Source organism: Cherax quadricarinatus, chromosome 28 (assembly GCF_038502225.1).
Source record: "Cherax quadricarinatus isolate ZL_2023a chromosome 28, ASM3850222v1, whole genome shotgun sequence".
Lineage (NCBI taxonomy): Eukaryota > Metazoa > Arthropoda > Malacostraca > Decapoda > Parastacidae > Cherax > Cherax quadricarinatus.
In genome coordinates, this window is record NC_091319.1 from 33,783,590 (window position 1) to 33,810,728 (window position 27,139).

At 39.9% G+C, this 27,139-nt stretch overlaps 1 protein-coding gene across 9 annotated transcripts in view; it reads right to left on the reverse strand.

Moving 5' to 3' along the window:
* Window positions 1-27,139, reverse strand: part of LOC128693180 (uncharacterized) — a 116,643-nt gene that overhangs the window by 45,366 nt on the left and 44,138 nt on the right. For 8 of the 9 annotated variants that reach the window (XR_011392549.1, XR_011392546.1, XR_011392548.1 and 5 more), the window contains one exon: window positions 9,798-10,052. Coding sequence is in view for 4 of the 9 variants with exons in the window: in XM_053782650.2 (XP_053638625.1) it covers window positions 9,798-10,052 (255 nt within the window). In the remaining 5 variants the exon portion in view is untranslated. Of the gene's footprint in view, window positions 1-9,797; window positions 10,053-10,252; window positions 10,376-27,139 lie in introns of all 9 variants that reach the window. The other variant, XM_053782653.2, reaches the window with a different exon arrangement.

A 27,139-nucleotide genomic window follows, 5' to 3' on the forward strand; every position in this document is an offset into this window, starting at 1 on the left:
CTCTGACTCTTTGCACTCTACTTCTGAAATTAATGTTAAACTTTCAAACTCAGTCCTCCTCAAGGACCCTAGCCCTTTAATGTTGGGGCTGTCTGAAACTCGAGCAAAAAGTTCAACTGCGCTTCTACAGTCATACCCTGATATTTTTTCGGATGTGCCGAAAAAATGCACATTAGGTTATCATGATGTAGACGTTGGAAACTCTAAACCTATTAAACTCTCCCCCTACAGAGCTAATCCTGAAAAGCAGAGGCTACTTCAGCAGGAAGTAGAATTTCTGTTAGAGCATGGGTTAGTGGAGGAATCATCTAGTCCATGGGCTTCACCATGCATCCTTGTTAAAAAAGCTGATGGAGGGTTTCGTATGTGTACAGACTACCGTAAGGTGAATGAGGTCACAATCACAGATGCTTACCCTCTTCCTCGTCTGGATGGCGTAATCGACTTTGTGGGTAAGGCTACTTTTGTGTCCAAGTCAGATCTCCTTAAAGGTTACTATCAGGTACCTTTGACGGATAAGGCGAAGGAAATCTCTGCCTTCGTAATTCCAGGTCATCATCAATATACAGTTACCCCCTTTGGAATGAAAAACTCCCCCTCTTCATTCCAGAAACTTATCCATAAGGCTATTAAAGGACTTGAAGGCACGGCAGCGTACCTGGATGATATTGTTGTGGTGTCTGATACTTGGGATCAACACCTATTTAGACTTAAGGCTCTTTTTGAGACCTTTCAGAGTTCCCATTTGGCCAGGCCACTGTTACTTTTCTAGGCCATGAAGTAGGTAGTGGTAAAGTTGCTTCTAAACTTGCTAAAGTTTTTGCCATTAAAGATTACCCAGTTCCACATGATAGGAAATCTCTTCAACGTTTCCTAGGCATGATAGGATTTTACAGAAGATTCTGTAAGAATTTTTCAGACATTGTAGCCCCTCTTACCTCTCTTACCAGTCACAAATTTCCCTTTAATTGGACCCCAGAATGTCAAAGTGCTTTTGATGAAGCAAAAAGATTATTGTGTACTGCACCCATTCTTTTGTCTCCAGATTTCTCCAAACCTTTCTCATTACAGGTTGATGCTTGCGAGTCTGGGGTTGGGGCAGTACTATTGCAAAATGGGAACGAGGAGTTGCAGCCTGTAGCCTACTTCTCAGCCAAGTTCCAGCCGCATCAGAGGGCTTACTCTACCATTGAAAATGAAGCCATCGAGCTGGTACCGGCTTTGGAGTACTTTGATGTATACACGGGACAAACTTCGCAGGTGGTCACTGTCTACAGTGACCACAATCCTCTAGTATATCTCCAAGCCATGAAGAACCACAACACAAGGCTCATGAGATGGACGTTGAGACTGCAGGCCTATTTTTTGAAAATTGTACATATTGCCGGCAAAGAAAATATGTTGGCAGACTCTTTATCAAGAGTCTAATAATATTATTTATAATTAATTATATATTAGGTTAGGATGTGTTAGGTTACTTGTGGTAACCCCTTCCAAGCTCATTTTTTTTATCCCCAGGTGTGGGTTTTTTTTTTTAGTGAGGGGATGTGGGCTACCGTCCGCCCATGTCTTGGACCTAAGCTAGCCTGACTGTCTGCTGTCTTGCTCTGAGTTTAGGGTTTGGCTTTTTGTCACGAGAAAAGCTGAGCTCTATCTAAGAGTTGGATGGTTGAGAGGAAAGGCAGTCCCATTATTTTGTGCCATGGCGGCACGGTTACCACTGGGAGGTGGGAGCCTAATCCTGAGCCTTCTCAGGGTGGGGGTGTGGCATGCAAAGAGTACGTAACCTTTATTCGGCGCATGTACACACCCTCATTTACAGGTTATCTCCCCCAACCAGCGAACCAGGTGACTGAGGGTTGACGATGGGGCCCCGTCGTTCAACCAGTACCCAGGTTCCAGCCAATGAGAAGATGGTTTTGGCAATTGCAGAGGTTATATGGGTACCACTCTCCTGTCTGCCCTTGTCATTCCCATTCTAGAGCTGGTTGAAGCATGGTCTGCTCTCTAGTGGTTTCTATTCTGCTTTGCTTACCGTGGAGTGCACTAATACCTATTGCTGTACATAGTGCATATAGTGTACATACTTCTGTTCTAAATTGGTGAAGGATAATATAAGTCAAAAGTTTTCTGCTGTGTTTATTTTGCTCCCTTTACACCCAGGATAACAGGCCATTTGGACTCCTGGGTTGTAATAGCCTCTATAACAGACATTGCCCCAGAAAAACTAAACAGATCACAGCAAAGAGACTGAATAATCCCTGACTAACACCAAGCATCCTCAAATCCATTAACACAAAGCACAAATATGAAAAACAGTATAGAATGGGTCAAATAACTAGAGAACAGTCGAGAAATTACTCGTCAGCACTTACCAGCCTGATAAGAAGGTCAAAAAAATTGTATTATGAAAATAGATTACATAACATCAAAGGTGATATGAAAAAACCTGGAAAACTCTATCTGAAATTCTTGGAACTAAAAAGTTATCCAAAAACAAAGCAACCAAACTAACAAAATCAGATGAACCCCTACTCACACCAACTGAAACAACAAACAGACTTAATGTTTTCTTCTCCACCATAGGAAAAATCTAGCAAACAAAATACCAAGCACAAACGCTCGTCCATCAGACTACCTCATAGGAACCCACCCAAATACGCTATTCCCAGCTCCAACCAACCCCATTGAAGTTATGCTCATCATAAACACCCTTATAAACAAGGCAGGAGACATAAACAGCTTGCCTGCTTTTATGTACAAAAAAGCTTCTCAAGTATTGTCACCAATTATTGCAACGCTCTTTAACAAATCCATTGAATCATCTACCTTCCCAACAATTCTCAAAATAGTGAGGTTCACTCCGATCCATAAAGGAGGTGACCAAGCTGACTTGAATAACTATAGACCAATATCTAACTTACCACTGCTCTCTAAAATCTTTGAAAAATTAATTCATAGACGGATCTATTCCTACCTCGTTTCACACAACATATTAAACCCATGTCAGTTTGGATTCAGGAATAATAAAAGCACAAATGATGCTATCATACACATGCTGGAACTAATATATACCGCACTAAAAAAAAAAGAAGTCCTGCTGGGCATTTTCATTGATTTACGTAAAGCTTTCGATACAGTCAACCATGAACTACTGTACTCCAAATTAATGCACTATGGTATCAGAGGCCACTCCCTCAACTACCTAAAGTCATACCTTAGTAACAGAACTCAATATGTGTATGCAAATGATGCAAACTCCTCGACCCAACCAATCACAGTAGGAGTCCCACAAGGAAGCGTCCTTGGACCACTCCTCTTTCTCATCTACATCAATGATCTACTGAATGCATCACAGCTACTCAAACCCATATTATTTGCAGATGACACTACATATGTATTTTCCCACCCAAACACAGACATACTAGCAAACACAGTTAATGCTGAATTACAGAAAATATCTGCCTGGATGATGACTAACAAACTTACCCTGAACACTGATAAAACCCATTTCATTCAGTTTGGAAACAAAGCTGCAAATGATCCAATTAACATTACACTAAATGGATCACCAGTCACAAGACTCACAGAGGGAAAATTCCTAGGTATCCACCTTGACAGTAGCCTTAAGTTCCGGACACATACACAACAAATCACCAAGAAAATCTCCAAGACTGTAGGCATACTATCAAAGATAAGGTACTACGTTCCACAGTCAGCTCTCCTGGCACTGTACCATTCACTCATATACCCTTATCTTACATATGGAATTTGTGCATGGGGATCACAACATCAGATCACCTAAAACCCCTAATAACCCAGCAAAAGGCAGCAGTAAGAACGATACTATGGAAATGAAGAAAGAGATAATTGCTAAGTACGAAAGTGGAGTGAGTGTCTCGGAGCTGGCCAAGTTGTATACCAAACCCCAATCAACCATCGCTACTATTGTGACCAACAAAACAGCAATTAAGGAAGCTGTTCTTGCAAAAGGTGCAAGTTTTTCTAAACAGAGATTGCAAGTACTCGAAGATGTTGAGAGACTGTTATTGGTATGGATAAACGAAAAACAGATAGCAGGAGATACCATCTCTCAAGCGATCATACGTAAAAAGGGTGGGAAATACATACTATCGTACCATGGTCAGCTGCTGCTGCACCACCGTCAGCTGTTGCTGCACCACAATCAGCTGCTGCTGCACCACGGCCAGCTGCTGCTGCACCACGGTCAGCTGCTGCTGCACCACAGTCAGCTGCTGCTGCTGCACCACGGTCAGCTGCTGCACCACAGTCAGCTGCTGCTGCACCACAGTCAGCTGCTGCTGCACCACAGTCAGCTGGTGCTGCACCCCAGTCAGCTGTTGCTGAACCATGGTCAGCTGTTGCTGCACCAGTCAGCTGTTGCTGAACCACAGTCAGCTGTTGCTGAACCACGGTCAGCTGTTGTTGCACCAGTCAGCTGTAGCTGCACCACAGTCAGCTGGTGTCAGCTGCACCACAGTCAGCTGGTGTCAGCTGCACCACAGTCAGCTGTTGCTGCACAAGTCAGCTGTTACTGAACCACGGTCAGCTGCTGTTGCACCACGGTCAGCTGCTGCTGCACCACGGTCAGCTGCTGCTGCACCACGGTCAGCTGCTGCTGCACCATGGTCAGCTGCCGCTACACCACCGTCAGCTGTTGCTGCACCACGGTCAGCTGTTGCTGCACCAGTCAGCTGTTGCTGCACCATGGTCAGCTGTTGCTGCACCATAGTCAGCTGTTGCTGCACCACGGTCAGCTGTTGCTGCACCAGTGAGCTGTTGCTGAACCACGGTGAGCTGCTGCTGCACCAAGATCAGCTGCTGCTGCACCACAGTCAGCTGCTGCTGCACCACAGTCAGCTGCTGCTGCACCACAGTCAGCTGCTGCTACACCACCATCATCTGTTGCTGCACCATGGTCAGCTGCTGCTGCACCAAAGTCAGCTGTTGCTGCACCACGGTCAGCTGGTCCTAGAGGCATTAACCCTTTCCGGGTCCGTCCTGTAGATCTACAGCTTTAAGTTCAGGGTACAAGCCGTAGATCTACGCCAAAATTCTAGCAGCGTCAAATTTAGCATGACAAGGCTAGTAGGCCAACATCTGAGAGAATGGGTCTGGGTGGTCAGTGTGCACACTAGAAAAAAATGGACACCCACATGGCATTGTGGGAATACTGCCAAGTAGTTTTGTTCATCGTGCCTGTCGGCAAGGAAGCTCTCACTCCCCACTCACTCTCTGGGCGAATTCTGACTCGCCTCTTCACAACTTACAGTTCTAAGACTGATGGAAGTGGAGCTGAAAAGGAATTCTATGGTTTTGAACCATATGGTACCATTGTACCATATGGTACAATTGTACCATATGGTACAATGGTGCCATGTCATACAATGGTATCATATGGTACAATGTGCCATATGGTACATTGTACCATATGGTACATTGTACCATTTGGTACATTGTACCATATGGTACATTATACCATATGGTACATTGTACCATATAGTACAAGGTACAGGGACCCTAAAGGAAATAAGTCTCTCTGACTTTTTTGGGTTATCCTAGGTTCTCCAAACATATGCTGCTAAGTATGATATTCTATGCAACTTTATTTGTGCATACCTAAATAAACTTGCTTACGATGCCACATGCGCTTGAGTAAGTTTATTTAGGTGTACACAAATACAGTTACATAGATTATCATACATAGCAGCATATGTATAAAATCCTAGGATAACCCAAAAAAGTCAGGGTGACTTATTTCCATAGGGATCCCTGTATATGTACCATATGGTGTCCTGTACCATATTGTACCCTGTACCATATTGTGCCCTGCACCATATGGTACCCTGCACCATATGGTACCCTGTACCATATGGTACCCTGCACCATATGGTACCCTGCACCATATGGTACCCTGTACCATATGGTACCCTGCACCATATGTTATCCTGTACCATATGTTATCCTGTACTGTATGGTACCCTATACCATATAGTACAATGTACCATATGGTGCCCTGTAACATATGATACCATGTACCATATGGTCAATAGGACGTGTTGGTGGCAGCAGGCAGCAGGCACCAGCCAAGACTGAGTGAGTGGCGACACAAGCTAGCTACTGACTCAGCAGTTTCCAAGACAAAGCGCTCTGTCATCCACCTCAAGTGACGTGTCGAGTTCCTGTGCATTTGTAAATACAGTGGAACCTCTACTTGCGAGCGTGTCCACGTGCGAGTTTTTCCAAATGCAAGCAGTCGATGGGTCGATTTTTTGCTTCCATACGCGAGCAAAATTTCCACAAGCAAGCAGACCTCAAGGCAGGTTCCTTGACACTGGTGAGTGACTCTTGCTCTTGATCTCGGGAATTGTATCTCATTTGTTTGTTGGACTATCTTATTGAAACTTGGGCAATGTATGATGTAAAGATGCTTCTTAATGTACACCAAAAATGAAAGAAATCTAAGAATAAATAATGGAGTTCACTTCTCAGCAATTAGCCACCCCTTAGTGGTAATTTTGAATGGTTTTTATGGTTGTATTCTCGTTTTTTTGGTCTCATTTGATAGAATGGAAGATAAATTACAGAAACAGATATGATATTGATTGCTTTCACAAAGAAAAGTATCTTGAAATAGAGCTCAACCGAGGAGAAATGGTCCATTGCTTGGCTGTTTGTGTAAACAAATGACGTCACAGTAAATCTTATATTTTTTGTGTGAATAAAAATTACAAATTATTTATATAATAATAATGATAATAATAATGATAATAATAATCATAATAATAATAATAATAATAATAATAATAATTATAATAATGAAAGAAATCTAAGCATAAATAATGGAGCTCGCTTCTCAGCAATTAGCTACCCCTTAGTGGTATTTTCGTATGGTTTTTATGGTTGTATTCTCGCTTTTTTGGTCTCATTTGATAGAATGGAAGAGTATATATCATGTTTCTATGTTATTCATATTGTTTGTTATGTCATACTAGATGAACTGTGATAGATAAATAAGCCGTGTAGATGATATTAGCGAAATTATTCATGAAGTATTTTGCCCGGTCTCCAGACAAACTCTCGTCCACCGCCGACACCGCCCATACCACTACATGAATGACATATTTTATTCATTTTAGAGTATATATCAGGTTTCTATGTTATTTATATTGTTTATTATGTCATATTAGATGAAGTGAGATAGATAGATAAATAAGCCATAGAGTTGATATTAGTGAAATTATTGAAGTACAGAATTCCACTGGAACGGATTAATTGCATTTCAATTAATTTAAATGAGGAAAATTGATTCTGCAAACGAACAAATCCAGTTGCGAGCAAGTAGAGGTTCCACTGCATATAATGGAACATTACTAATATACAACATTTTTGCATATTTTTGTTGTAAACAATTATTGTAAACAAAATAAAGATGAAAATATTAGTGTGTTTATTGTGTTGAATACAACAGTACCATATAGTACCATATGGTACAATGAACCATATGGTATCATTGTACTGTATGGTACAATGTACCATATGGTACCATTGTACTGTATGGTACAATGTACCATATGGTACCATTGTACTGTATGGTACAATGTACCATATGGTACCATTGTACTGTATGGTACAATGTCCCATATGGTACAATGAACCATATGGTATTGTACTGTATGGTACAATGTACCATATGGTACCATTGTACTGTATGGTACAATGTACCATATGGTACAATGAACCATATGGTATCATTGTACTGTATGGTACAATGTACCATATGGTACCATTGTACTGTATGGTACAATGTACCATATGGTACAATGAACCATATGGTATCATTGTACTGTATGGTACAATGTACCATATGGTACCATTGTACTGTATGGTACAATGTACCATATGGTACAATGAACCATATGGTATCATTGTACTGTATGGAACAATGTACCATATGGTACCATTGTACTGTATGGTACAATGTACCATATGGTACAATGAACCATATGGTATCATTGTACTGTATGGTACAATGTACCATATGGTACCATTGTACTGTATGGTACAATGTACCATATGGTACAATGAACCATATGGTATCATTGTACTGTATGGTACAATGTACCATATGGTACCATTGTACTGTATGGTACAATGTACCATATGGTACAATGAACCATATGGTATCATTGTACTGTATGGTACAATGTACCATATGGTACCATTGTACTGTATGGTACAATGTACCATATGGTACAATGAACCATATGGTATCATTGTACTGTATGGTACAATGAACCATATGGTATCATTGTACTGTATAGTACAATGTACCATATGGTACCATTGTACTGTATGGTACAATGTACCATATGGTACCATTGCACCATATGGTACCATAAGGTACCATTGCACCATATGGTACTATAAGGTACTATTGCACCATATGGTACCATAAGGTACCATTGCACCATATGGTACTATAAGGTACTATTGCACCATATGGTACCATAAGGTACTATTGCACCATATGGTACCATAAGGTACCATTGCACCATATGGTACCATTTTACCATATGATACCACTGTACCAAATGGTGCCATTGTACCATATTCTACCATATGTTACCATTGTATCATATGGTACCATTGTATCATATGATGCCATTGTACCATATGGTATAATTGTACCATATGGAACCATTGCACCCTATGACACCATTGTACCATATGTTACTAGAAAAAGAAAAAAATTAGAAAAGAAAATTAAAAAGTATAAAAAATGTAAAATAAAAAATGCGATTTTGCGGAAGTCACTGATGTTGCCGCCACCCGGTCATTTTGGGTCAACTTCCCGCCACTGTATCTCGGTAAGTACTGATCAGAATTTTTTTTTTTGTTTTATTACCTTCACAAAAATATTATCTTTAATTCTGTAAGAAAAAAAAATTTTTTTTTTTTTCAAAATTTCTTGGAAACTGGAGCACCACTTCAGATTTTGGCCTTGGACCCTGAAAGGGTTAAAAAAAAGAAGGGAAGTAACCCCGGAAAAGGACGTGCTACCTAAAGTCCTAATGGAAGGGGATTCCCCTTCTAAACATTAACAACTTCCATACTCTCCCCTCCTCCCATCCCATCAATCATCACCAGATCTTTAATAAAGGTAAGTGTCAGTTTGTGTGTATTAAAATTAATATTTCATGTGGTAAAATTTTTTTTTTTCATACTTTGTGGTGTCTTGCATGGATTAATTTGATTTCCATTATTTCTTATGGGGAAAATTAATTCAGCTAATGATAATTTCAGCTAACGATGGGCTTTAAGGAACGGATTAATATCGTTAGCTGAGGGTCCACTGTATTTAGGTATGCATACTGGTCAGAGAGCCCGTTGTAAGCCTGAGTCGTCGGTAAACAAGTACGTCGGTAAGTGAGGAGAGGCTGCGTATGTTAGTGTAACTTGTATTCTGGCAGTTACATGCATTTACAAGTGGAAAAAATGGTGCTCCGCTTTACGGCGTAGCTTGGAACCTAACCTACCATATAAGTGGGGCCCTACTGTATTCAGATGTCCATATTGATCAGATAAATTTATAAAACTGGGAGTAGCAAAACATCATAAAAGATTATATTTTTTACCTTTTGACTTCTCAAGAAAACCAAAAAGCAAAATATCAAAGAAGCCTCTAACAATTATTGTAATATGCTAACTCTGAAGTGAAACAAAGATCACTGTAAAGTTTCAAAATTCTGAATGTGTAAGATCAGGTTCATTACCTTGCGGAACCACAGATGCAGCTGTGATGGAAGCAGTGCGATCATTCTCAAGCTCCATAACTTCACTCTCAATACCAACATTGTTAGGAGTATTCATCAACTGGTGTGTGTGACTATCTCTTGAGGATGCTAAAGCATCAATAAGTCTGCGACTTTCTCTTTGTCTGCCGCTGTCTGCACGCCCTTGAATACTGGCTAACTTTCGCTCAAGCCCGGCCAGATATTGTGAAGAGTCTTCAAGAGCAATGTAATCACCTGAAATTTTATTTAAATGTTAAAAAATCAAGGTTAATCAAAACAAATTACCTACATATTTTGACAAAACATGACTTAAATAAGGAGTATTCTTGGTAAAATTTATATATTTATTAATTGGGCGATCCTCAGCACAGATGAAACATTGCATATGGCTTAATACACCTGCTGCCCCTGTTTACCTAACAGTAAGTAGGTACCTGGGTGTTCACCAATTGTTGTGGGTTGCATCCTGGAAGACATGATTAACCTAAGTTGCCTGAAATTCTCTGCATAACCAGGGGTTTTCTATATAGTATGCCAATGAAGTCTGTCAGCTAAGCCTGTAATAGTTGAAATCATGTACATATAATAAAGATGGTACAAAAAACACAAGAAGGCCTCATCTAATTGGCTTACCTCGAGTTCTGAACAGCTCCCAACTCGAACAATTATGTAAGTGTATTTTTGTAAGTGCTTTGTGTATTTTTGGGGGTTTGAAATGGAGTAATCTAATTTACATTATCCCTTATGGGAACCAATTCATTTGGTAACGGCACTCGAACAGCCTCCTGGAATGAATTAAGCTCGTAACTCGAGGTACCACTGTACAGTACATGGTAACCAGGCTCAAATTATAGAAACAATTGGGATTTGAAGATGCTCTATGACCAAAGTTGTATGACCCATTACAAACATTCTGGAATGGCTCCAATAACTTTCAAAACCTGCAACACAGGAGGCATCGCTGCGGCTGAGCTGTGACGTAACAGGGTATGGTCTCCTCTGGAATGGTGAAGCAGTCATCATGGAGTAGTCGCTTCAGGATTCACTCAACCTGGGGCACCACCTGCTGGTGTCCTTGAGTGAGGCATCGTCAGTACTCGGCAATTGGGCAGGACTTTTTCTGGCAAGTGACTCAGGAGGACATTTCTCGACTGGTACTGTTGCTGGGGCTCTCACTGCCAGCAAGTGTGGAGTGAATCATGGCAGGGACAACTCAGGCAAAACATCTGGGAGTAGTAGCAGCATACACCGTAGCTGGAGTGAGCAGGCTAGTAGTCAAAGTGACATCATCTTTGTGCAGGTTGCTCAATGAAGTTGTGACATGAGTCAGACAGTCGCCTGACTACAGGGCTACTGTGGCTTGACGGTGTCATACTCTTGACAGTTGGAGTCATAGCAGAGGTTAGTCTAAGCATCCTCAGACTGGTTTTCTACACATAACTACACTCTGAGTCAGGAGGTGGAGTGAAATGAGTCTCAATGGGGGGCTGTAACAGGTATGACTTAGGCATGATGGCATCTATGAGTGGTGAGCATAAGAGCTTTCTGTACATGGGAGCTCAGACACTCTTAAATTGATGCCTGGACTGACTATTGTCAGATGTCAATGGTCACAATGGGGTGACAGGTAACACGAAGGTGCTACCAGTAGTCTGGGCTCAGTTCACGCTGTGGCCTACACACACACCTGGGCTCAGACCACACATCAGGGCACATGGAAAACTGCACACACCTGCAATGCACATATGGTTACAACATGGCTTGCACTAGCAAATGACACTTTTCTGTGCAAAAATCGACACTAAAATATTTACAAACATTTGAGAACACTGACTGAGAGGAATTAATACATGACATACATCTTCTCCTTGACTGTAATCTTAAATTTCATTCCCACATTCAACACATATCAAAGAAAATTTCCAAATCATTAGGCATCCTTTCCAAGATACAATACTATGAACCACATACAACACTCCTTACCCTATACCACAACACAACACAAGACACAGATCTCTTTTTGATGTACCCTGTGTCCATATCTCACTGTGTAAAAACTCTATGCACATAAAGGGTCCCAAAAATTGGAATTCATTACCAGTAAATACTAAAATAACCAGGTCTGAACACCGATTTAAGGCTCTTCTCAAAAACCACCTACTCACCCTCAACTAAATACTCAACACTCAATATTTAACTTCACAAAAAATCTCCCAATTACCTAAATCTTAAAACTTCAAATCTAGATGCCCAAAGTTCATACATTATTAGTACTACATTGTATTACAAATACCTACCCAAAACAATACTGCCTTACACCTAATTGTAGCACTCACATACTATAAACTACTACTTTCAACAACTGAATCCATTGAATCCTCCACCTTCCCTACAGTACTCAAAATAGCAAGGGTCACCCCGATCCACAAAGGAGGAGACCAAACAGAGTTGAATAACTATAGGCCAATATCCAACTTACACCCTCTCTCAAAAATCTTCGAAAAATAAATTCATAAACGAATCTACTCCTACCTTATCTCCCAAAACATACTCAACCCCTGCCAATTTGGATTCAGGCCTAATAAAAATACTAATGATGCTATTATACACATGCTAGAACATATATACACTGCAATAGAGAAAAAAGAAGTCCCACTGGGGATCTTCATTGACTTACGTAAAGCTTTTGATACAGTTGACCATGACTTGCTCCACGTAAAATTGTCACACTATGGTATAAGAGGGCACTCCCTCAACTACCTCAAGTCATACCTCAGCAACAGAAGCCAATACGTGTATGCAAATGGGGCAAACTCTTCTGCACAACCAATTACAGTTGGTGTCCCACAGGGAAGTGTCCTTGGCCCTCTTCTCTTTCTCCTATACATAAATGACCTACCAAATGCTTCGCAATTACTCAAACCCACACTATTTGCAGATGACACTACATACGTCTTCTCCCACCCGAGCCCAGTCACGCTAGCCAATACTGTAAATACCGAATTACAGAAAATATCTACCTGGATGAGGACTAACAAACTTACACTAAACATTGACAAAACCTACTTCATTCAGTTTGGTAACAGAGCTACAGATGTCCCTCTTAACATAATGATAAACGGATCACCTATCACAAAGCTAACAGAGGGAAAATTCTTAGGAATCCACCTTGATAATAGACTCAAATTTCATACACATATACAACAAATTTCTAAGAAAATTTCCAAGACTGTAGGCATACTATTGAAGATACGGTACTACGCTCCACAGTCAGCCCTCCTGGCCCTATATCACTCTCTTATTTACCCCTATCTCACCTATGGAATTTGTGCATGGGGCTCAACAACAAGTAACCATCTCAGACCACTAATTACCCAACAAAAGGCTGCAGTTAGAATGATAACAAATTCTCACTACAGGCAGCACACTCCACCAATATTCAATACACTCAACCTACTCACCATACAAAACATCCATACTTATTACTGCACCTATTACGTACATAGAACACTTAACTCTGATATTAACCCTCCCCTCAAACATCTCCTTGCCAACCTCAACAGAACACATGACCATAACACAAGGCACAGATCACTCTTTGATGTTCCTCGTGTCCATCTCACGCTATGCAAAAACTCAATGCACATAAAAGGCCCTAAAATCTGGAATTCATTACCTGTAAATATAAAAGAAACACTACCTGTTTATAAATTCAAGTCTCTTCTCAAAGATCACTTACTCACCCAAAACCAAATAAATACTGAATAACTGAACCTTATAAATTGTATATCTTAAATGTTTCTCACAATTATATCACATAAATGTTAAACCTAAAACCCAATCTAACTTTATTATTTTTTAAATACACTACCTAACAGAATACTCCATTCTACTGAATGTACAACAATGCATACAACCATATGACCTGTCTTTGTAATACTCACTTGTGCTTTATAGTAATCTGTTTACATTAATGTTTTATCACTGATTTCATCATTGCTTAGTTAATCTTAAGTTAATTTTAAGCCAGCCCGTAATGCTATGCATAGCATAAGTGGCTTTGGCATGCTGCTCTTATCTGTATTTTTTTGTACCTCTGTATGTGTGCTCAAATTGTAAATAAATAAATAAATAAAAAAAAACTCACAATGTTATATTCCCATAATATAATTTCAATATGCATTATTGAAACTATTGTAAGTAGAGTAAAACTACTGTCTACTATAAACAAAAAAGATGTACAACTTAAACAAACTATGATCAATTTCTTTAGTATCAACCCTTTCAGGGTCGAGACCCTTGATCCTTAGCACCCACTCATGGTCGAAAAATATTCGAAAAAAAAAGAAAATGATTTTTTCTTATGAAATGTTAGATTTTTTTTTTTGTGTGATCAATATTTACCGAGATATGGAGGCATGAAGTTAACAGAAATTGAACCGCTTATGCCAACATCGCCGACTGCCGGTCACCCGGTAACAGTTTATTTTGTTTTTCCTTTTTTCTTTTATTTTTTAATACAGTGGACCCCCGGTTAATGATATTTTTTCATTCCAGAAGTATGTTCAGGTGCCAGTACTGACCGAATTTATTCCCATAAGGAATATTGTGAAGTAGATTAGTCCATTTCAGACCCCCAAACATACATGTACAAACGCACTTACATAAATACACTTACATAATTGGTCACATTGGGAGGTGATCGTTAAGCGGGGGTCCACTGTATTTTATTTTTTATTTTTTTTATTTTTTAATATTATATTTTTTCAAGTAACTTTTATGGCCTCTGAGACCAATATCAAGACTATTTGGCATATATTCACTCATTGTATACTACACAATAACAGCACAAACTTTGCTGTCATTATATTGCTTACAAAACATGTTTACACAAACCAACAACAAAAAATGTTGTTTATTACTATCGTATATATAAACATATAGAGTCACTGGACAGGTTCCTATAACTACAAGAGGTTCTGAAAGCTTGTAGTAGTGTGGGGGTGGACTTGTAAATATGCTGAGTCACCTGCATGTCTTGTGTCACAAAGATGCATCATACCACCACTCACTAACCCTCCCCACAAACCTACCTTCCTTCTCTCCTTCCTTCCTACCTACCTTCCCTCCCTCCTTCCTTCCTACCTACCTTCCCTTCTTCCTTCTTTCCTCTCATCTCTTCCTATCTACCTTCCCTTCTTCCTACCTACCTTCCCTCCTCCCTACCTACCTTCCCTCCTTCCTTCCATCCTTACTTCTTCCTTCCTTTCCTTCTTCCTTCAAATAACTTTTATGGCCTGTGAGACCAATATAAGGTATATAGAATGTAAATTCACTTGTTGTATGCTACACAAAAACCACACAGTCATTATACTGTTTACAAAACATGTTTACACAAACCAACAGTAAAAAATGTTGCTTATTACTACTTTTCTATCATATATATACACATATACAGTGGTCCCTCAATAATCGTCCGGCTTGATAGTCATCCTTCTTGGAAATTGTCTCGTTATTTCGTCCAAATATGGGCTCGCAAATGGTCCATTGACTCGCTAATCGTCTTTCGTCCTGGATGCATACTCAAGCTCTGAGCCGCCTTGGCCTCCCTTCCCAGCCAGTGTGCCACTGTTTACCAGTGAGCGATGGTCCCCTCATTTGTTCATACGAAATACAGTGGAACCTCAAATTTCGAACGTATCGCTTATCAAACTCTTCGAAAATAGAACCCTTTTTTCGAACCAACTTTGTCCCTATTATCAAGTTCGCCCTTATATTCGAACCACCGGGTACCGGATCTGTCTGGCAGCCTGCTTTATCTGCGTCCCCACGCAGGTGCCGTGAGCCATTCTGGTCTTGTTGATGCTTGAGTGAACACTAACCTGCGCTCTCATTCAAGCATTTTACGATTATTTCATTGTGTTTAGTGCTTGTGGGACTGTGAAATAAGTTACAATGGGCCCAAAGAAAGTGAGAAACAACATAGATGTGAAGAAGGAAATAATACAGAAGTGGAATGATGTCCAAGTGGAATGATGTCCAAATGTTTGTGGAGAAGTACCACCCTGAGCAAGCTGAAATGAGCCATCTTTGCAATAAGTTCAGTGACAGAACCATGTCCCATTTTAGGGAAATCTTAAAGAGGCACCATAAACAGAGGACTGTGGACAGTTATTTTGTGAGACAGGGGTCCATTGACTCTCAAGCTGGTCCTAGTGGCATTAAAAGACAGAAAGGAAGTAACCCCAGAGAGGTCTTTGATACCTGAAGTCCTCATGGTGGGGGACTCTCCTTCCAAACACTAACCCCAACTCCCTCTCTCCTCCTCCCTATCTTCCAGATGCCATCACCAATCTTCAATAAAGGTAAGTAAAATGTTATTTTATATGTTTATTTAAATTTATTAATACATAATTGAACACTATATTTGTTGTTTGTATGTAAAACTATAATTAATCTCTATAAAACGTATTTTTTGTGTGAATATTTTTGGGTTTCTAGAACGGATTAATTATATTTCCATTATTTCTTATGGAAAACATTGCTTCGCTTTTCAGACTTTTCGAATTTAGAACTAACTCCTGGAATGGATTAAGTTCGATATTTGAGGTTCCACTGTATTTCATAATATTCCATTCATTTTAGTGCTTGCAAGTGCTAAATAAGCTACCATGGCTCCAAAGAAAGCTCCTAGTGCCAAGCCTTTGGTAAAGAAAGTGAGAAATACGATTGAATTTAAGAAAAACATCATTGAACAATATGAAAGTGGCGTACGTGTGGGCGAACTGGCCATGATGTACAGGTCTCCCTCAACATTCGCGAGGGTTAGGGGATCGAAAGCCTCGTGAATGTTGAAAAATCACGAATGTTTGGTGCCCCAATATATTGTAGGGAAATATAATACAATACTGCTTCCTTAACTTGTTGAACCATGAACAATCATAAAATACATGAAAATGTCGTAAATTGTACTAAATACATACATGTTATGGTTTAGTAATATGTATGTTATTAAATACCACTGCCTCCACCAATGCCTCCACCACTTCCTCAACCACTGCGAGTCCCTACTACCCTCCCCCTGACCCCTGCAACTGGAAGCCAGCCCTCCCACCAGTGTGGTGAGTGTTTTGTTTGTTCATTATTTGCTATTAAACTACAGTATAAATAATGTAAACCCATTCATGACTGCATATTGGAATGGCTATTCGGACAGGTATTGGACGGTGACATCATGTGTTTACTCTTGAACACAAAGAATCAAACATTTTTGCTACTGCTAATAATAACAATAGAATAATAATAATAATAATAATAATAATAATAATAATAATAATAATAATAATAATATGTAATAATAATAATAGTAAATACGATAGAATTGAAGAAGGAAATTGTACAAAAATACGAGGGAGTGGTTGACACATCGTCAGTGTGGCTTTGTCTATGCTAGAGTGAGCATTAGTCTCGGTGCTCTTCCAAACATTTCACAACAATTCATTGTGTTTGGTGCTTGTAGATTGAGTGCGACTGGAGTGGTAGAGGCAGTGGTTGAGGAAGCGGTTGAGGCAGTGGGTGAGGCAGTGGGTGAGGCAGTGGGTGAGGCAGTGGGTGAGGCAGTGGGTGAGGCAGCGGTTGAGGCAGTGGGTGAGGCAGCAGTTGAGGCAGTGGGTGAGGCAGTGGGTGAGGCAGTGGGTGAGGCAGTGGGTGAGGCAGTGGGTGAGGCAGTGGGTGGTATTTAATAACATGTTATAAATAATAATAATTTTTTCAACAAGTCGGCCGTCTCCCACCGAGGCAGGGTGACCCAAAAAAGAAAGAAAATCCCCAAATAGAAAACACTTTCATCATCACTCAACACTTTCACCACACTCACACACTATCACTGTTTTTGCAGAGATGCTCAGAATACAACAGTTTAGAAGCATATACATATAAAGATACACAACACATCCCTCCAAACTGCCAACATCCCAAACCCCTCCCCCAAAGTGCAGGCATTGTACTTCCCATTTCCAGGACTCAAGTCCAACTATATGAAAATAACCGGTTTCCCTGAATCCCTTCACTAAATATTACCCTCCTCACACTCCAACAGATCGTCAGATCCCAAGTACCATTCGTCTCCATTCACTCCTATCCAACACGCTCACGCACGCTTGCTGGAAGTCCAAGCCCCTCGCCCACAAAACCTCCTTTACCCCCTCTCTCCAACCCTTTCGAAGACGACCCCTACCCCGCCTTCCTTCCCCTATTAATAACATGTATTATTATTATTATTATTATTATTATTATTATTATTATTATTATTATTAATAACATGTTATTAAATACCACTGCCTCAACCACTGCCTTAACCACTGCCTCACCCATTGCCTCAACTGCTGCCTCACCCACTGCCTCACCCACTGCCTCAACCACTGCTTCACCTACTGGCTGCCAGTTGCGGAGGTCGGAGGGAAGGTAGTAGGGACTCGCAGGTGGCGGGAAACTTAAATATGATTTGGCGGCTGGGAATTTGGAGGCTGGGAATTTGGTGGTTGGGAATTCGTGAATGTGTGAAGCCCGCGAAAGCTGAAAATGCGAATGTTGAAAGAGACCTGTATAACAAATCCTGTACAACCATATCTTCCATCGTGGCCAAGAAAAAGGAAATCAAGGAAGCTGTTGTTGTAAAGGAGGTAAATATGCTGACAAAAATGAGATCACCAGTACTCGAAGATGTTGAGAAGCTATTATTGGTGTGGATAAACGAGAAACAATTAGCAGGAGATAGTCTTATGATGTCGATTATTTGTGAAAAGGCTAGGCAGTTGCATGACGATTTGGTAAAGAAATTACTTGCAACTAGTGGTGATGTGCGTGAATTTAAGGCCAGCAAAGGCTGGTTTCAGAGATTTAAGAAGCGTACTGGCATACACAGTGTGATAAGGCATGGTGAGGCTGCCAGTTTGGACCAAAAAGTGGCTAAAAAATATATGCAGGAATTCAAGGAGTACATAGAGGCTGATTGACTGAAACCTGAACAAGTGTTCATTTCTGATGAAACAGGCCTCTTTTGGAAGAAAATGCCAAAGAGGACCTACATTACTCAGGAGGAGAAGGCACTGCCAGGACACAAGCCTATGAAAGACAGGCTAACGCTCATGTTCTGTTCTAATGCTAGTGGGGATTTCAAAGTGAAGCCATTACTAGTGTACCATTCTGAAAATCCCAGTGTGTTTAAGAAAAACAATGTTATGAAGAGTAAATTGTGTGTGTTTTGGAGATCTAATAATAAGGCATGGGTCACAAGGGAAATTTTCGTTGAGTGGTTCAATGAAGTGTTTGGCCTAGTGTGAAGAATTACCTCCTGGAAAAGAAACTGGATCTCAAGTGCCTCCTAGTAATGGACAATGCACCTGCTCATCCTCCAAACATTGATGACCTGATTCTGAAGGAGTTTGGGTTCATCACAGTAAAGTTCTTGCCCCCAAATACCACTCCTCTCCTCCAGCCCACGGACCAGCAGGTCATTTCAAACTTTAAAAAACTCTACACCAAAGCAATGTTTGAAAGGTGCTTTAATGTGACCTTAGACACTCACTTGACTCGAAGAGATTCTTGGAAAGAACACTTCAGTATTCTCCATTGCATAAGCCTTATAGGTAAGGCTTGGGAGGGAGTGACTACCAGGATTTTGAACTCTGCTTGGAGAAACTTGTGGCCAGATTGTGTCCACAGGAGGGATTTTGAAGGGTTTGAGGCAGCCCCTGATGAGCTTATGTCAGTTGTGAACTCTATTGTGGCATTGGCGAGTTCCATGGGGTTGGATGTGAGTTTGGAGGATGTGAAAAAGTTGGTGGAGGACCACAACGAAGAGCTAACCACTGAGGAGCTGCAAGAGCTTCAGCAGGAACAGCAACAGATCGCAGCTCAGAATCTTGCTGCAGAGGAGGATGAAGAGAGATGGAAGAAGGTGCTTTCTTCAGAAATTAAGGAGATTTTTGAAATGTGGGGTAGGATTGAAAGATTTATGGAGAAACATCACCCTGAGAAGGATGTTGCAAGCCATATCGGCACTTGTACAGTGACAGATTCTTGGCCCATTTTAGAGAAGTTTTAAAGAGACGCCAGAAACAGAGCTCTCTGGACAGTTTTTTGCGAGACAGGACTCCAGTGACTCTCAAGCTGGTCCTAGTGGCATTAAGAAACAAAGAAGAGAAGTAACCCCAGAAAAGCACTTGGTACCTGAGGTGTTGATGGAAGGGGATTACCCTTCCAAACAGTAATTCAATCTGTCTCCTCCTTTAGTCTTCCATACACTAAGAAGAATCGCCAATAAAGGTAAGTGTTATGCTGTTAATGTTTCATTCATCATGTCCCATTGTATTGTTTATGTACTACATCTATATTTCATGTAAAAAAAATTTTCGTTTTAATACTTCTGGGTGTCAGGAACGGATTAATTGTATTTACATTATTTCTTATGGGGAAAATTGATTCGAAAATCGTCTATTTCGATAATAGTCCCACTTCCAGGAACAGATTGAGGAGGATAAACGAGGGACCACTGTAAAGTCACTGGACACTTCCCAGAACTGCTACAGCTTCTGTAAAGCTCGTAGTTGTTGTGTGAGGGTGGACTTGTAAATATGCTGAGCCACCAGCGTAATTATTTATTTATTTATTATTTGGACATGATACATAGTTGTAAAAAAGAAATACAGTGGTTGAGTGTACATGCCAAAAGCCCCTTGTATGCAGAGCATTATGGACAGGCTTAAAATTAACTGAAGATTAACTTAGCAATGATATATTCAGTGGTAAAAATACAGTAAACAAATTACAACATGAGGTATAAATGAGTATTTCAAATAAGAGGTTTTATAGTTGTACAAATTTGTAGCACCTCTGATGAGTTACAGAGCATTCAAGAGAATGGAGTATTCTATTAGGTAATGTAATTACAAAAAAACATAGTGAGATAGGGTCACAGGTTATACATTTATGAGAAACAGTTAATCAGTATTTAATTAGTTGTGGGTGAGTAAGTGTTTTTTAAGAAGAGTCTTGAAATGATAAACAGACAGTGTTTCTTTTATATTCACAGGTAATGAATTCCAGATTTTTGGGCCTTTTATGTGCATTGCGTTTTTACATAGTGTGAGATGGACACGAGGAACATCCTTGTGTTGTGGTTGTGTGTTCTGTTGAGGTTGGTAAGGAAAAGTTTGAGGGAAGGGTTTATATTCAAGTTAAGTGTTCTATGTATGTAGTAGGTACAATAATAAGTATGGATGTTTTGTATGGTGAGGAAGTTTAGAGCTTTGAATATTGGTGGAGTATGCTGCCTGTAGTGGGAATTTGTTATCATTCTGACTGCAGCCTTTTGTTGGGTAATTGATGGTCTGAGATGGTTTATTGTTGTTGAGCCCCATGCACAAATTCCATAGGTGAGATAGGGGTAAATGAGTGAGTGATATAGGGCCAGCAGGGCTGACTGTGGAACATAGTACCGTATCTTCGATAGTATGCCTATGGTCTTGGAGATTTTCTTGGAAATGTGTTATATAAGTGTTTGAAATTTGAGTCTATTATCGAGGTGGATTCCTAAGAATTTTTCCTTTGTGAGCTTTGTGATAGGTGATTCGTTTATCATTATGTTAAGAGGGACATCTGTGGTTCTGTTTCCAAACTGTATGAAGTAGGTTTTGACAATATTGAGAGTAAGTTTGTCCATCATCATCCAGGTAGATATTTTCTGTAATTCGGTATTTACAGTATTGGCTAGCATGACTGGGCTTGGGTGAGAGAAGACGTATGTAGTGTCATCTGCAAATAGTGTGGGTTTGAGTAGTAGCGATGCATTTGGTAGGTCGTTTATGTAAATGAGAAAGAGAAGAGGGCCAAGGACACTTCCCTGTGGGACACCAACTGTAATTGGCTGTGTGGAAGAGTTTGCTCCATTTGTGTACGCATATTGGCTTCTGTTGCTAAGGTACGAATTAGGTAGTTGAGGGAGTGCCCTCTTATATCAGAGTGAGACAATTTTATGTGCAGCAAATCATGGTCAACTGTATCAAAAGCTTTACATAAATCAATGAAGATCCCCAATGGGACTTCTTTTTTCTCGAGTGCAGTGTATATTTGTTCTAGCATGTGTATAATAGCATCATTCGTATTTTTATTAGGCCTGAACCCAAACTGACAGGGGTGGAGTATGTTGTGGGAGATGAGGTAGGAATAGATTCGCTTTTGAATTAATTTTTCAAAGATTTTAGAGAGTGGGTGTAAGTTGGATATTGGCCTATAGTTATTCAAGTCTGTTTGATCTCATCCTTTATGTATCGGAGTGACCCTCGCTATTTTGAGAACTCGCCACCCTCACTGCCTGTCAACACCCATCCCTTCCTCCCCACCCCACCAACCCACATGGAAATAAGTCATTGTCTGAATTTTTTGGGTTATCCTAGGTTGATGGTCTCCTTCCTTCCTTCCTCCCTTTCTTCCTTTGTCCTTCCTTCCTTCCATCTGGTTTCCTGGGCACTGCTTTCGGTCACAAACTCCTCAAAACCATGAAATTCATCTTCACTGACACTTCCATCTGTGTTTGAACTGTCACTTGGGAACAAAAGAGCCCCAATTAGCCAAGGAGTGAGGAGTTTCTTTAGAGCTAGACATGGTGAACAAGGTGTAGGGAGTACGGCTGCATGTGGTACATAGTAACATATCTTTGAGAGGATACCAACTGTTTTGGGTAAATTTTTCTTGTGTTGGATATGGTTTTGAATTTCAAGTTGCTGTCAAGGTGCAGACCCAGAAACTTTCCACCATTATGTTTAGCAGTAAGTGTGTTGTCAATCATAATGTTCAGTTGGGCATCACCTATTCTGCTCCCAAACACAGTATAGAAGATTTTGTCATTAAGTGTAAATTTATTGGCATCATCCAGGTTGACAAGTCCCAAAGTCACAATGTGACTTGGTGGCTAGTAAGCCATTAACCAGACTAAGAGTAGACAATCTAAATTAATTTTTTATGACTGAGACTCAAAATTTGATTAATTAAAAAATCTCTCATATTATCCTAACACCAAAAGATTTCGAAAAAGCAATAAATGACATACCCATGCCCTCTGCCCCAGGCCAAGATTCATGAGAAACTCTAGTGCTCATCAAGAGCTGCAAGAAGCCCCCCTTTCACATGCCTTTAGCATTCTCTGGAGAGGAAGCATGGACACAGGGATTGTCTTACAGTCATTAAAAAAACAGACAGCCCCATTCCACAAAAGTGGCAGTAAAGCAATTGTAAAGAATTACAGACCGACAGGACTAATGTTCCATATCATAAAAGTCTTTGAAAGGGTTCTATGAAGCAAGATCACCACCCACCTAGATGCCCATCAATTACACAACCCAGGGCAATGTGGGTTGAGAGCAGGCCGCTCTTACCTGTCCCAACTACTGGACTATGAGAAGGTCTTGGATGCTCTGGAGGATGAACAATATACATATGTAGTATACATAGAAATTGCAAAAGCCTTTGTCAAGTGCAACCATGGTGTAATAGTGCACAAAATGTGTGATAAAGGAATAACACGAAAAGTTGGTAGATGGATCTATAACTTCCTAACAAACAGAACACAAAGAGTAATAGTAACCAGAGTAAAGTCTGAGGCAGCTACAGTGAAAAGCTCTGTTCTACAAGGCACAGCACTTGCTCCATCCTGTTCCTCATCCTCATATCTAACATAGACAGATGCAAGCCACAGCACTGTCTTCCTTCACGGATGACACCCAAATTTGCATGACAGTGTCATCCATTGAAGACACTGCAAGACTCCAAGCAGACATCAATCAAATCTTTAAATGGGTCATAGAAAAAAACATGAAGTTCAATGAAGAAAAATTTCAATTACTCTGATGTGGAAAACTAGAGGAAATTTAGACTGTATTAGAGTATAAAATAAACTCCCACACAACAGAGTGAAAAACTAATGTGCAGGACTTGGGAGTGATAATGTCAGAAGATCTCACTTTCAAAGATCACAACACTGTATTTACCACATATGCTAGGAAAATGACAGGATGGATAATGAGAACCTTCAAAACTAGGGGTGCCAAGTCAATGATGATTCTCTCCACATCACTTGCTTTCTTTAGGCTAGAATATTGCTGTACACTAACGGCCCATGCAAGGCAGGCGAAATTGCTGACCTGGAGAATATATAGAAAACATTCACAGTAAGCATAAGTACGATACAACACCTAAATTATTGGGAACAGATGAAGTCCCTTGAATTGTATTCCTTGGAATTAAGGCAAGAAAGGTGCATGATATACACTTTGAAAATCCTAGAGGGACTATTCCCAAATTTGCTCATGAAAATCACTCCCTACAAAAGCAAAAGACTCGGCACGAGATGTAACATCCCCCCAATGAAAAGCAGGGGTGCCAACACAGTAAATATCAGGGGCCCAAGAATATTCAACTGCCACTCAGCATATATAAGGGGGGATTTCCAATAAACCCCTGGCAGTTTGAACATTTGAATAACTGCATCAATTGTACTTTTTTCAATCTAAACCCAAACTGACTGGCTAAGTATGCTGTGACATATAAGGTAGGAGAAGACTCGTTCATGTATTATTTTTCAAAGATTTTAGATAGTAAGGACAAGTTTGATAAAGGCCTATAATTATTCAATTCAGATGGACTGCCTCCTCTTGAGTATGGATGTGAAGATTGAAGATTCCACAAATTTGTTAAACAGAGTTGCAATAATGGGCGAAAGCATATGAGCTGCTTTTTTGTACGTGAGTGGTGGCAAGTTATTTAGGTTTCCTGTCTTTTTGTAAATGATGAGCGAGACTTTGGTAGTATTAGTAGGAGCTAGTTATAGAGTATTTGGGTAATTTCTAGTGAATCTTTTGCCTGAGTATTTGAGGCCGGGATTTTGCATGCTAGTTTTGATTCTATAATAGAGAGGAAGAAATTAAGTTTGTTGGCAGTGTTTGCAGGCTGGATGTGTGGGTCATCTGGTTTAGTTAACCCTTAAACGGTCCAAACGTATATATACGTTCACGTGCGTAGCGCCCCAAACGTATATATACATTTTCTTTGTCATTCATTCAACATTGCCACGATAAGCCTGAGTCACCTAGACATGAGAGAATGGGTGTGCACACTCACTGTGCACCATATTAAAACAATTGAGGACGCCTGGGTACCATATGCTCTTTTTTCCTATTAAAAAAGGCAATTTTTTTCCTCTCAAAAAATTTGGGGCGCTACACGAGTGAACATATACATACGTTTGGACCGTTTAAGGGTTAAGTTCATATCTCTGTTTCTGGACAGTTTTCTTGAGCCAAGGATTTCAGAGAGGGTCTGAGGGTCTTTTTCAAATCCCGGTTTATTTCATAAAGTCTGACTGAGTAATACAGCCTCTCCTCACTTAACAACGGAGCTCGATTCCTAAGACTACATTGGTAAACGAATTTGTTGTTAAGTGAGGAGCATACTAGAACGGTAGTGGGTTTGCATCAACCATCTTTGATATTATATTAATGTCCCTTTGGCACCATTTATAACATTTCTGGTATGTTTTTAAATGTTTATACATTAGTGTGCTGTACATTGTAATAAAAAGAATATAGGAAATCAGCTCTAATATACAATATTTAACCCTTTGACTGTCGCAAGCCCCTTTCTGAAACTCTCATTCTATGTCGATAAATTTTTGGAAAAAAAAAAAATAAAATTATTTTTTATGAAATGATAGAGAATCTTTTCCCCGATGGTAATGACACCAAAAGTACGAAATTTGATCGAAAATTCACGGAATTAAGCTCCCACGAAGTTAGCGGTCTCGGCGACATATACGCATCGGCGATTTCGCCGACTTTGAGCCCTATTTTTGGTCAATTCCATTGTTCCAGTTGACCAAACTCATAGCTATTTCTTTAGAACTCCATTTTTCTATCAATTGCGTACAAGAAACCGCCCATTTACCGATTTGAACTACCCAATAAAGTGGTCAGAAATATGCAATTTGGCTAATTTCACGGAAACTAAAAAAGATGCCAATTTCAAAATAGGGTCCAGAATAAACAATGTAGACATTCTTGGCACTAAAATAACATATCCTCTGTTCATTAGTCACGTCTCTAGGCCCCTCTTATATTACTATTGCTTTCTATATTGATTTTTTATTCATACAAAAAGATAACTGCATTATTGTAAAAATGGTATAAATAATATCAGTGCACTACTGAAAGAATATTAGACTCCCCAGTTGATGTGTATTGGATGTGTGGTGATTTGCTTAGTCTTGAACATTGGTAAAAATCGAACATTTCCGCTACTTTGAGCTCAATTTCAAGGTTGTTTTCCTCGTGAAACTAATCAAAATCATCTCTATTTCTGTAATATGTTTTCCATTTTATCACGTGAGACCATGAAAACGAAAATACAACAATAAATACTATACAAAAATACACCTCAAAGTCAGCATATTAATAAAAAAAAAAATGGTTGGAGTTTTTTTTTCCTCATGCACTGCGTGTTGCAGAATTTTTTTTATATGGTGCACACTGACCACACAGACCCATTCTATCACATGTGGGCCTACCCGCTTTCTCCTGCTTGATTTGAAGCCACTAGAATTTACGCATATTAATACATCGGAAACATTGGCGCGTCACGACGTATATATACGACCAAAACAGTCAAAGGGTTAGGTATGCATATTGGTCAGAGAGACTGTCGTAAGTCTGAGTTGTCAGTAAACGAGTACGTCGCTAAGTGAGGAGAGGCTGTGCAGTTGTATAGACTTTTGTATTAGATTAGTGAGTATTAAGTGTATAGTTTTGTCCATTTTTTGTTGTTATTAAACCAAGTCTGAACTGTTTTTCATAATGGTGCTTTTTATCAATGGATTTGAGGATACTGTTTGCAAGCCAGGGGCTGTTTGGTCTCTTAGCTGTAATCTGCTTAGTTTTGTTTTAGAGGTTTTGGGTTTTATGAAGAAAAATTTTGGCACATTCATTGGTTGTCGGCTAGCTCTCTCTGCTAGTCAATGTTACTTAACCCTTTGAGGGTCGACAGGCCCTCTCCGAGACTTGTTCTCAGGGTCGGCCAAATTTCAAAAAAAAAAAAGAAAAATATCTCATGAAAAGATAGAAAATCTTTTCCTGATCATAACGACACCGAAAGTATGAAATTTGATGGAAAACTTACGGAATTATGCTCTCGCGAAGTTAGCGGTCTTGACGATGCTTACGCATTGGCGATTTTGCCCACTTTGAGCCCTATTTTCGGCCAATTCCAATGTACTA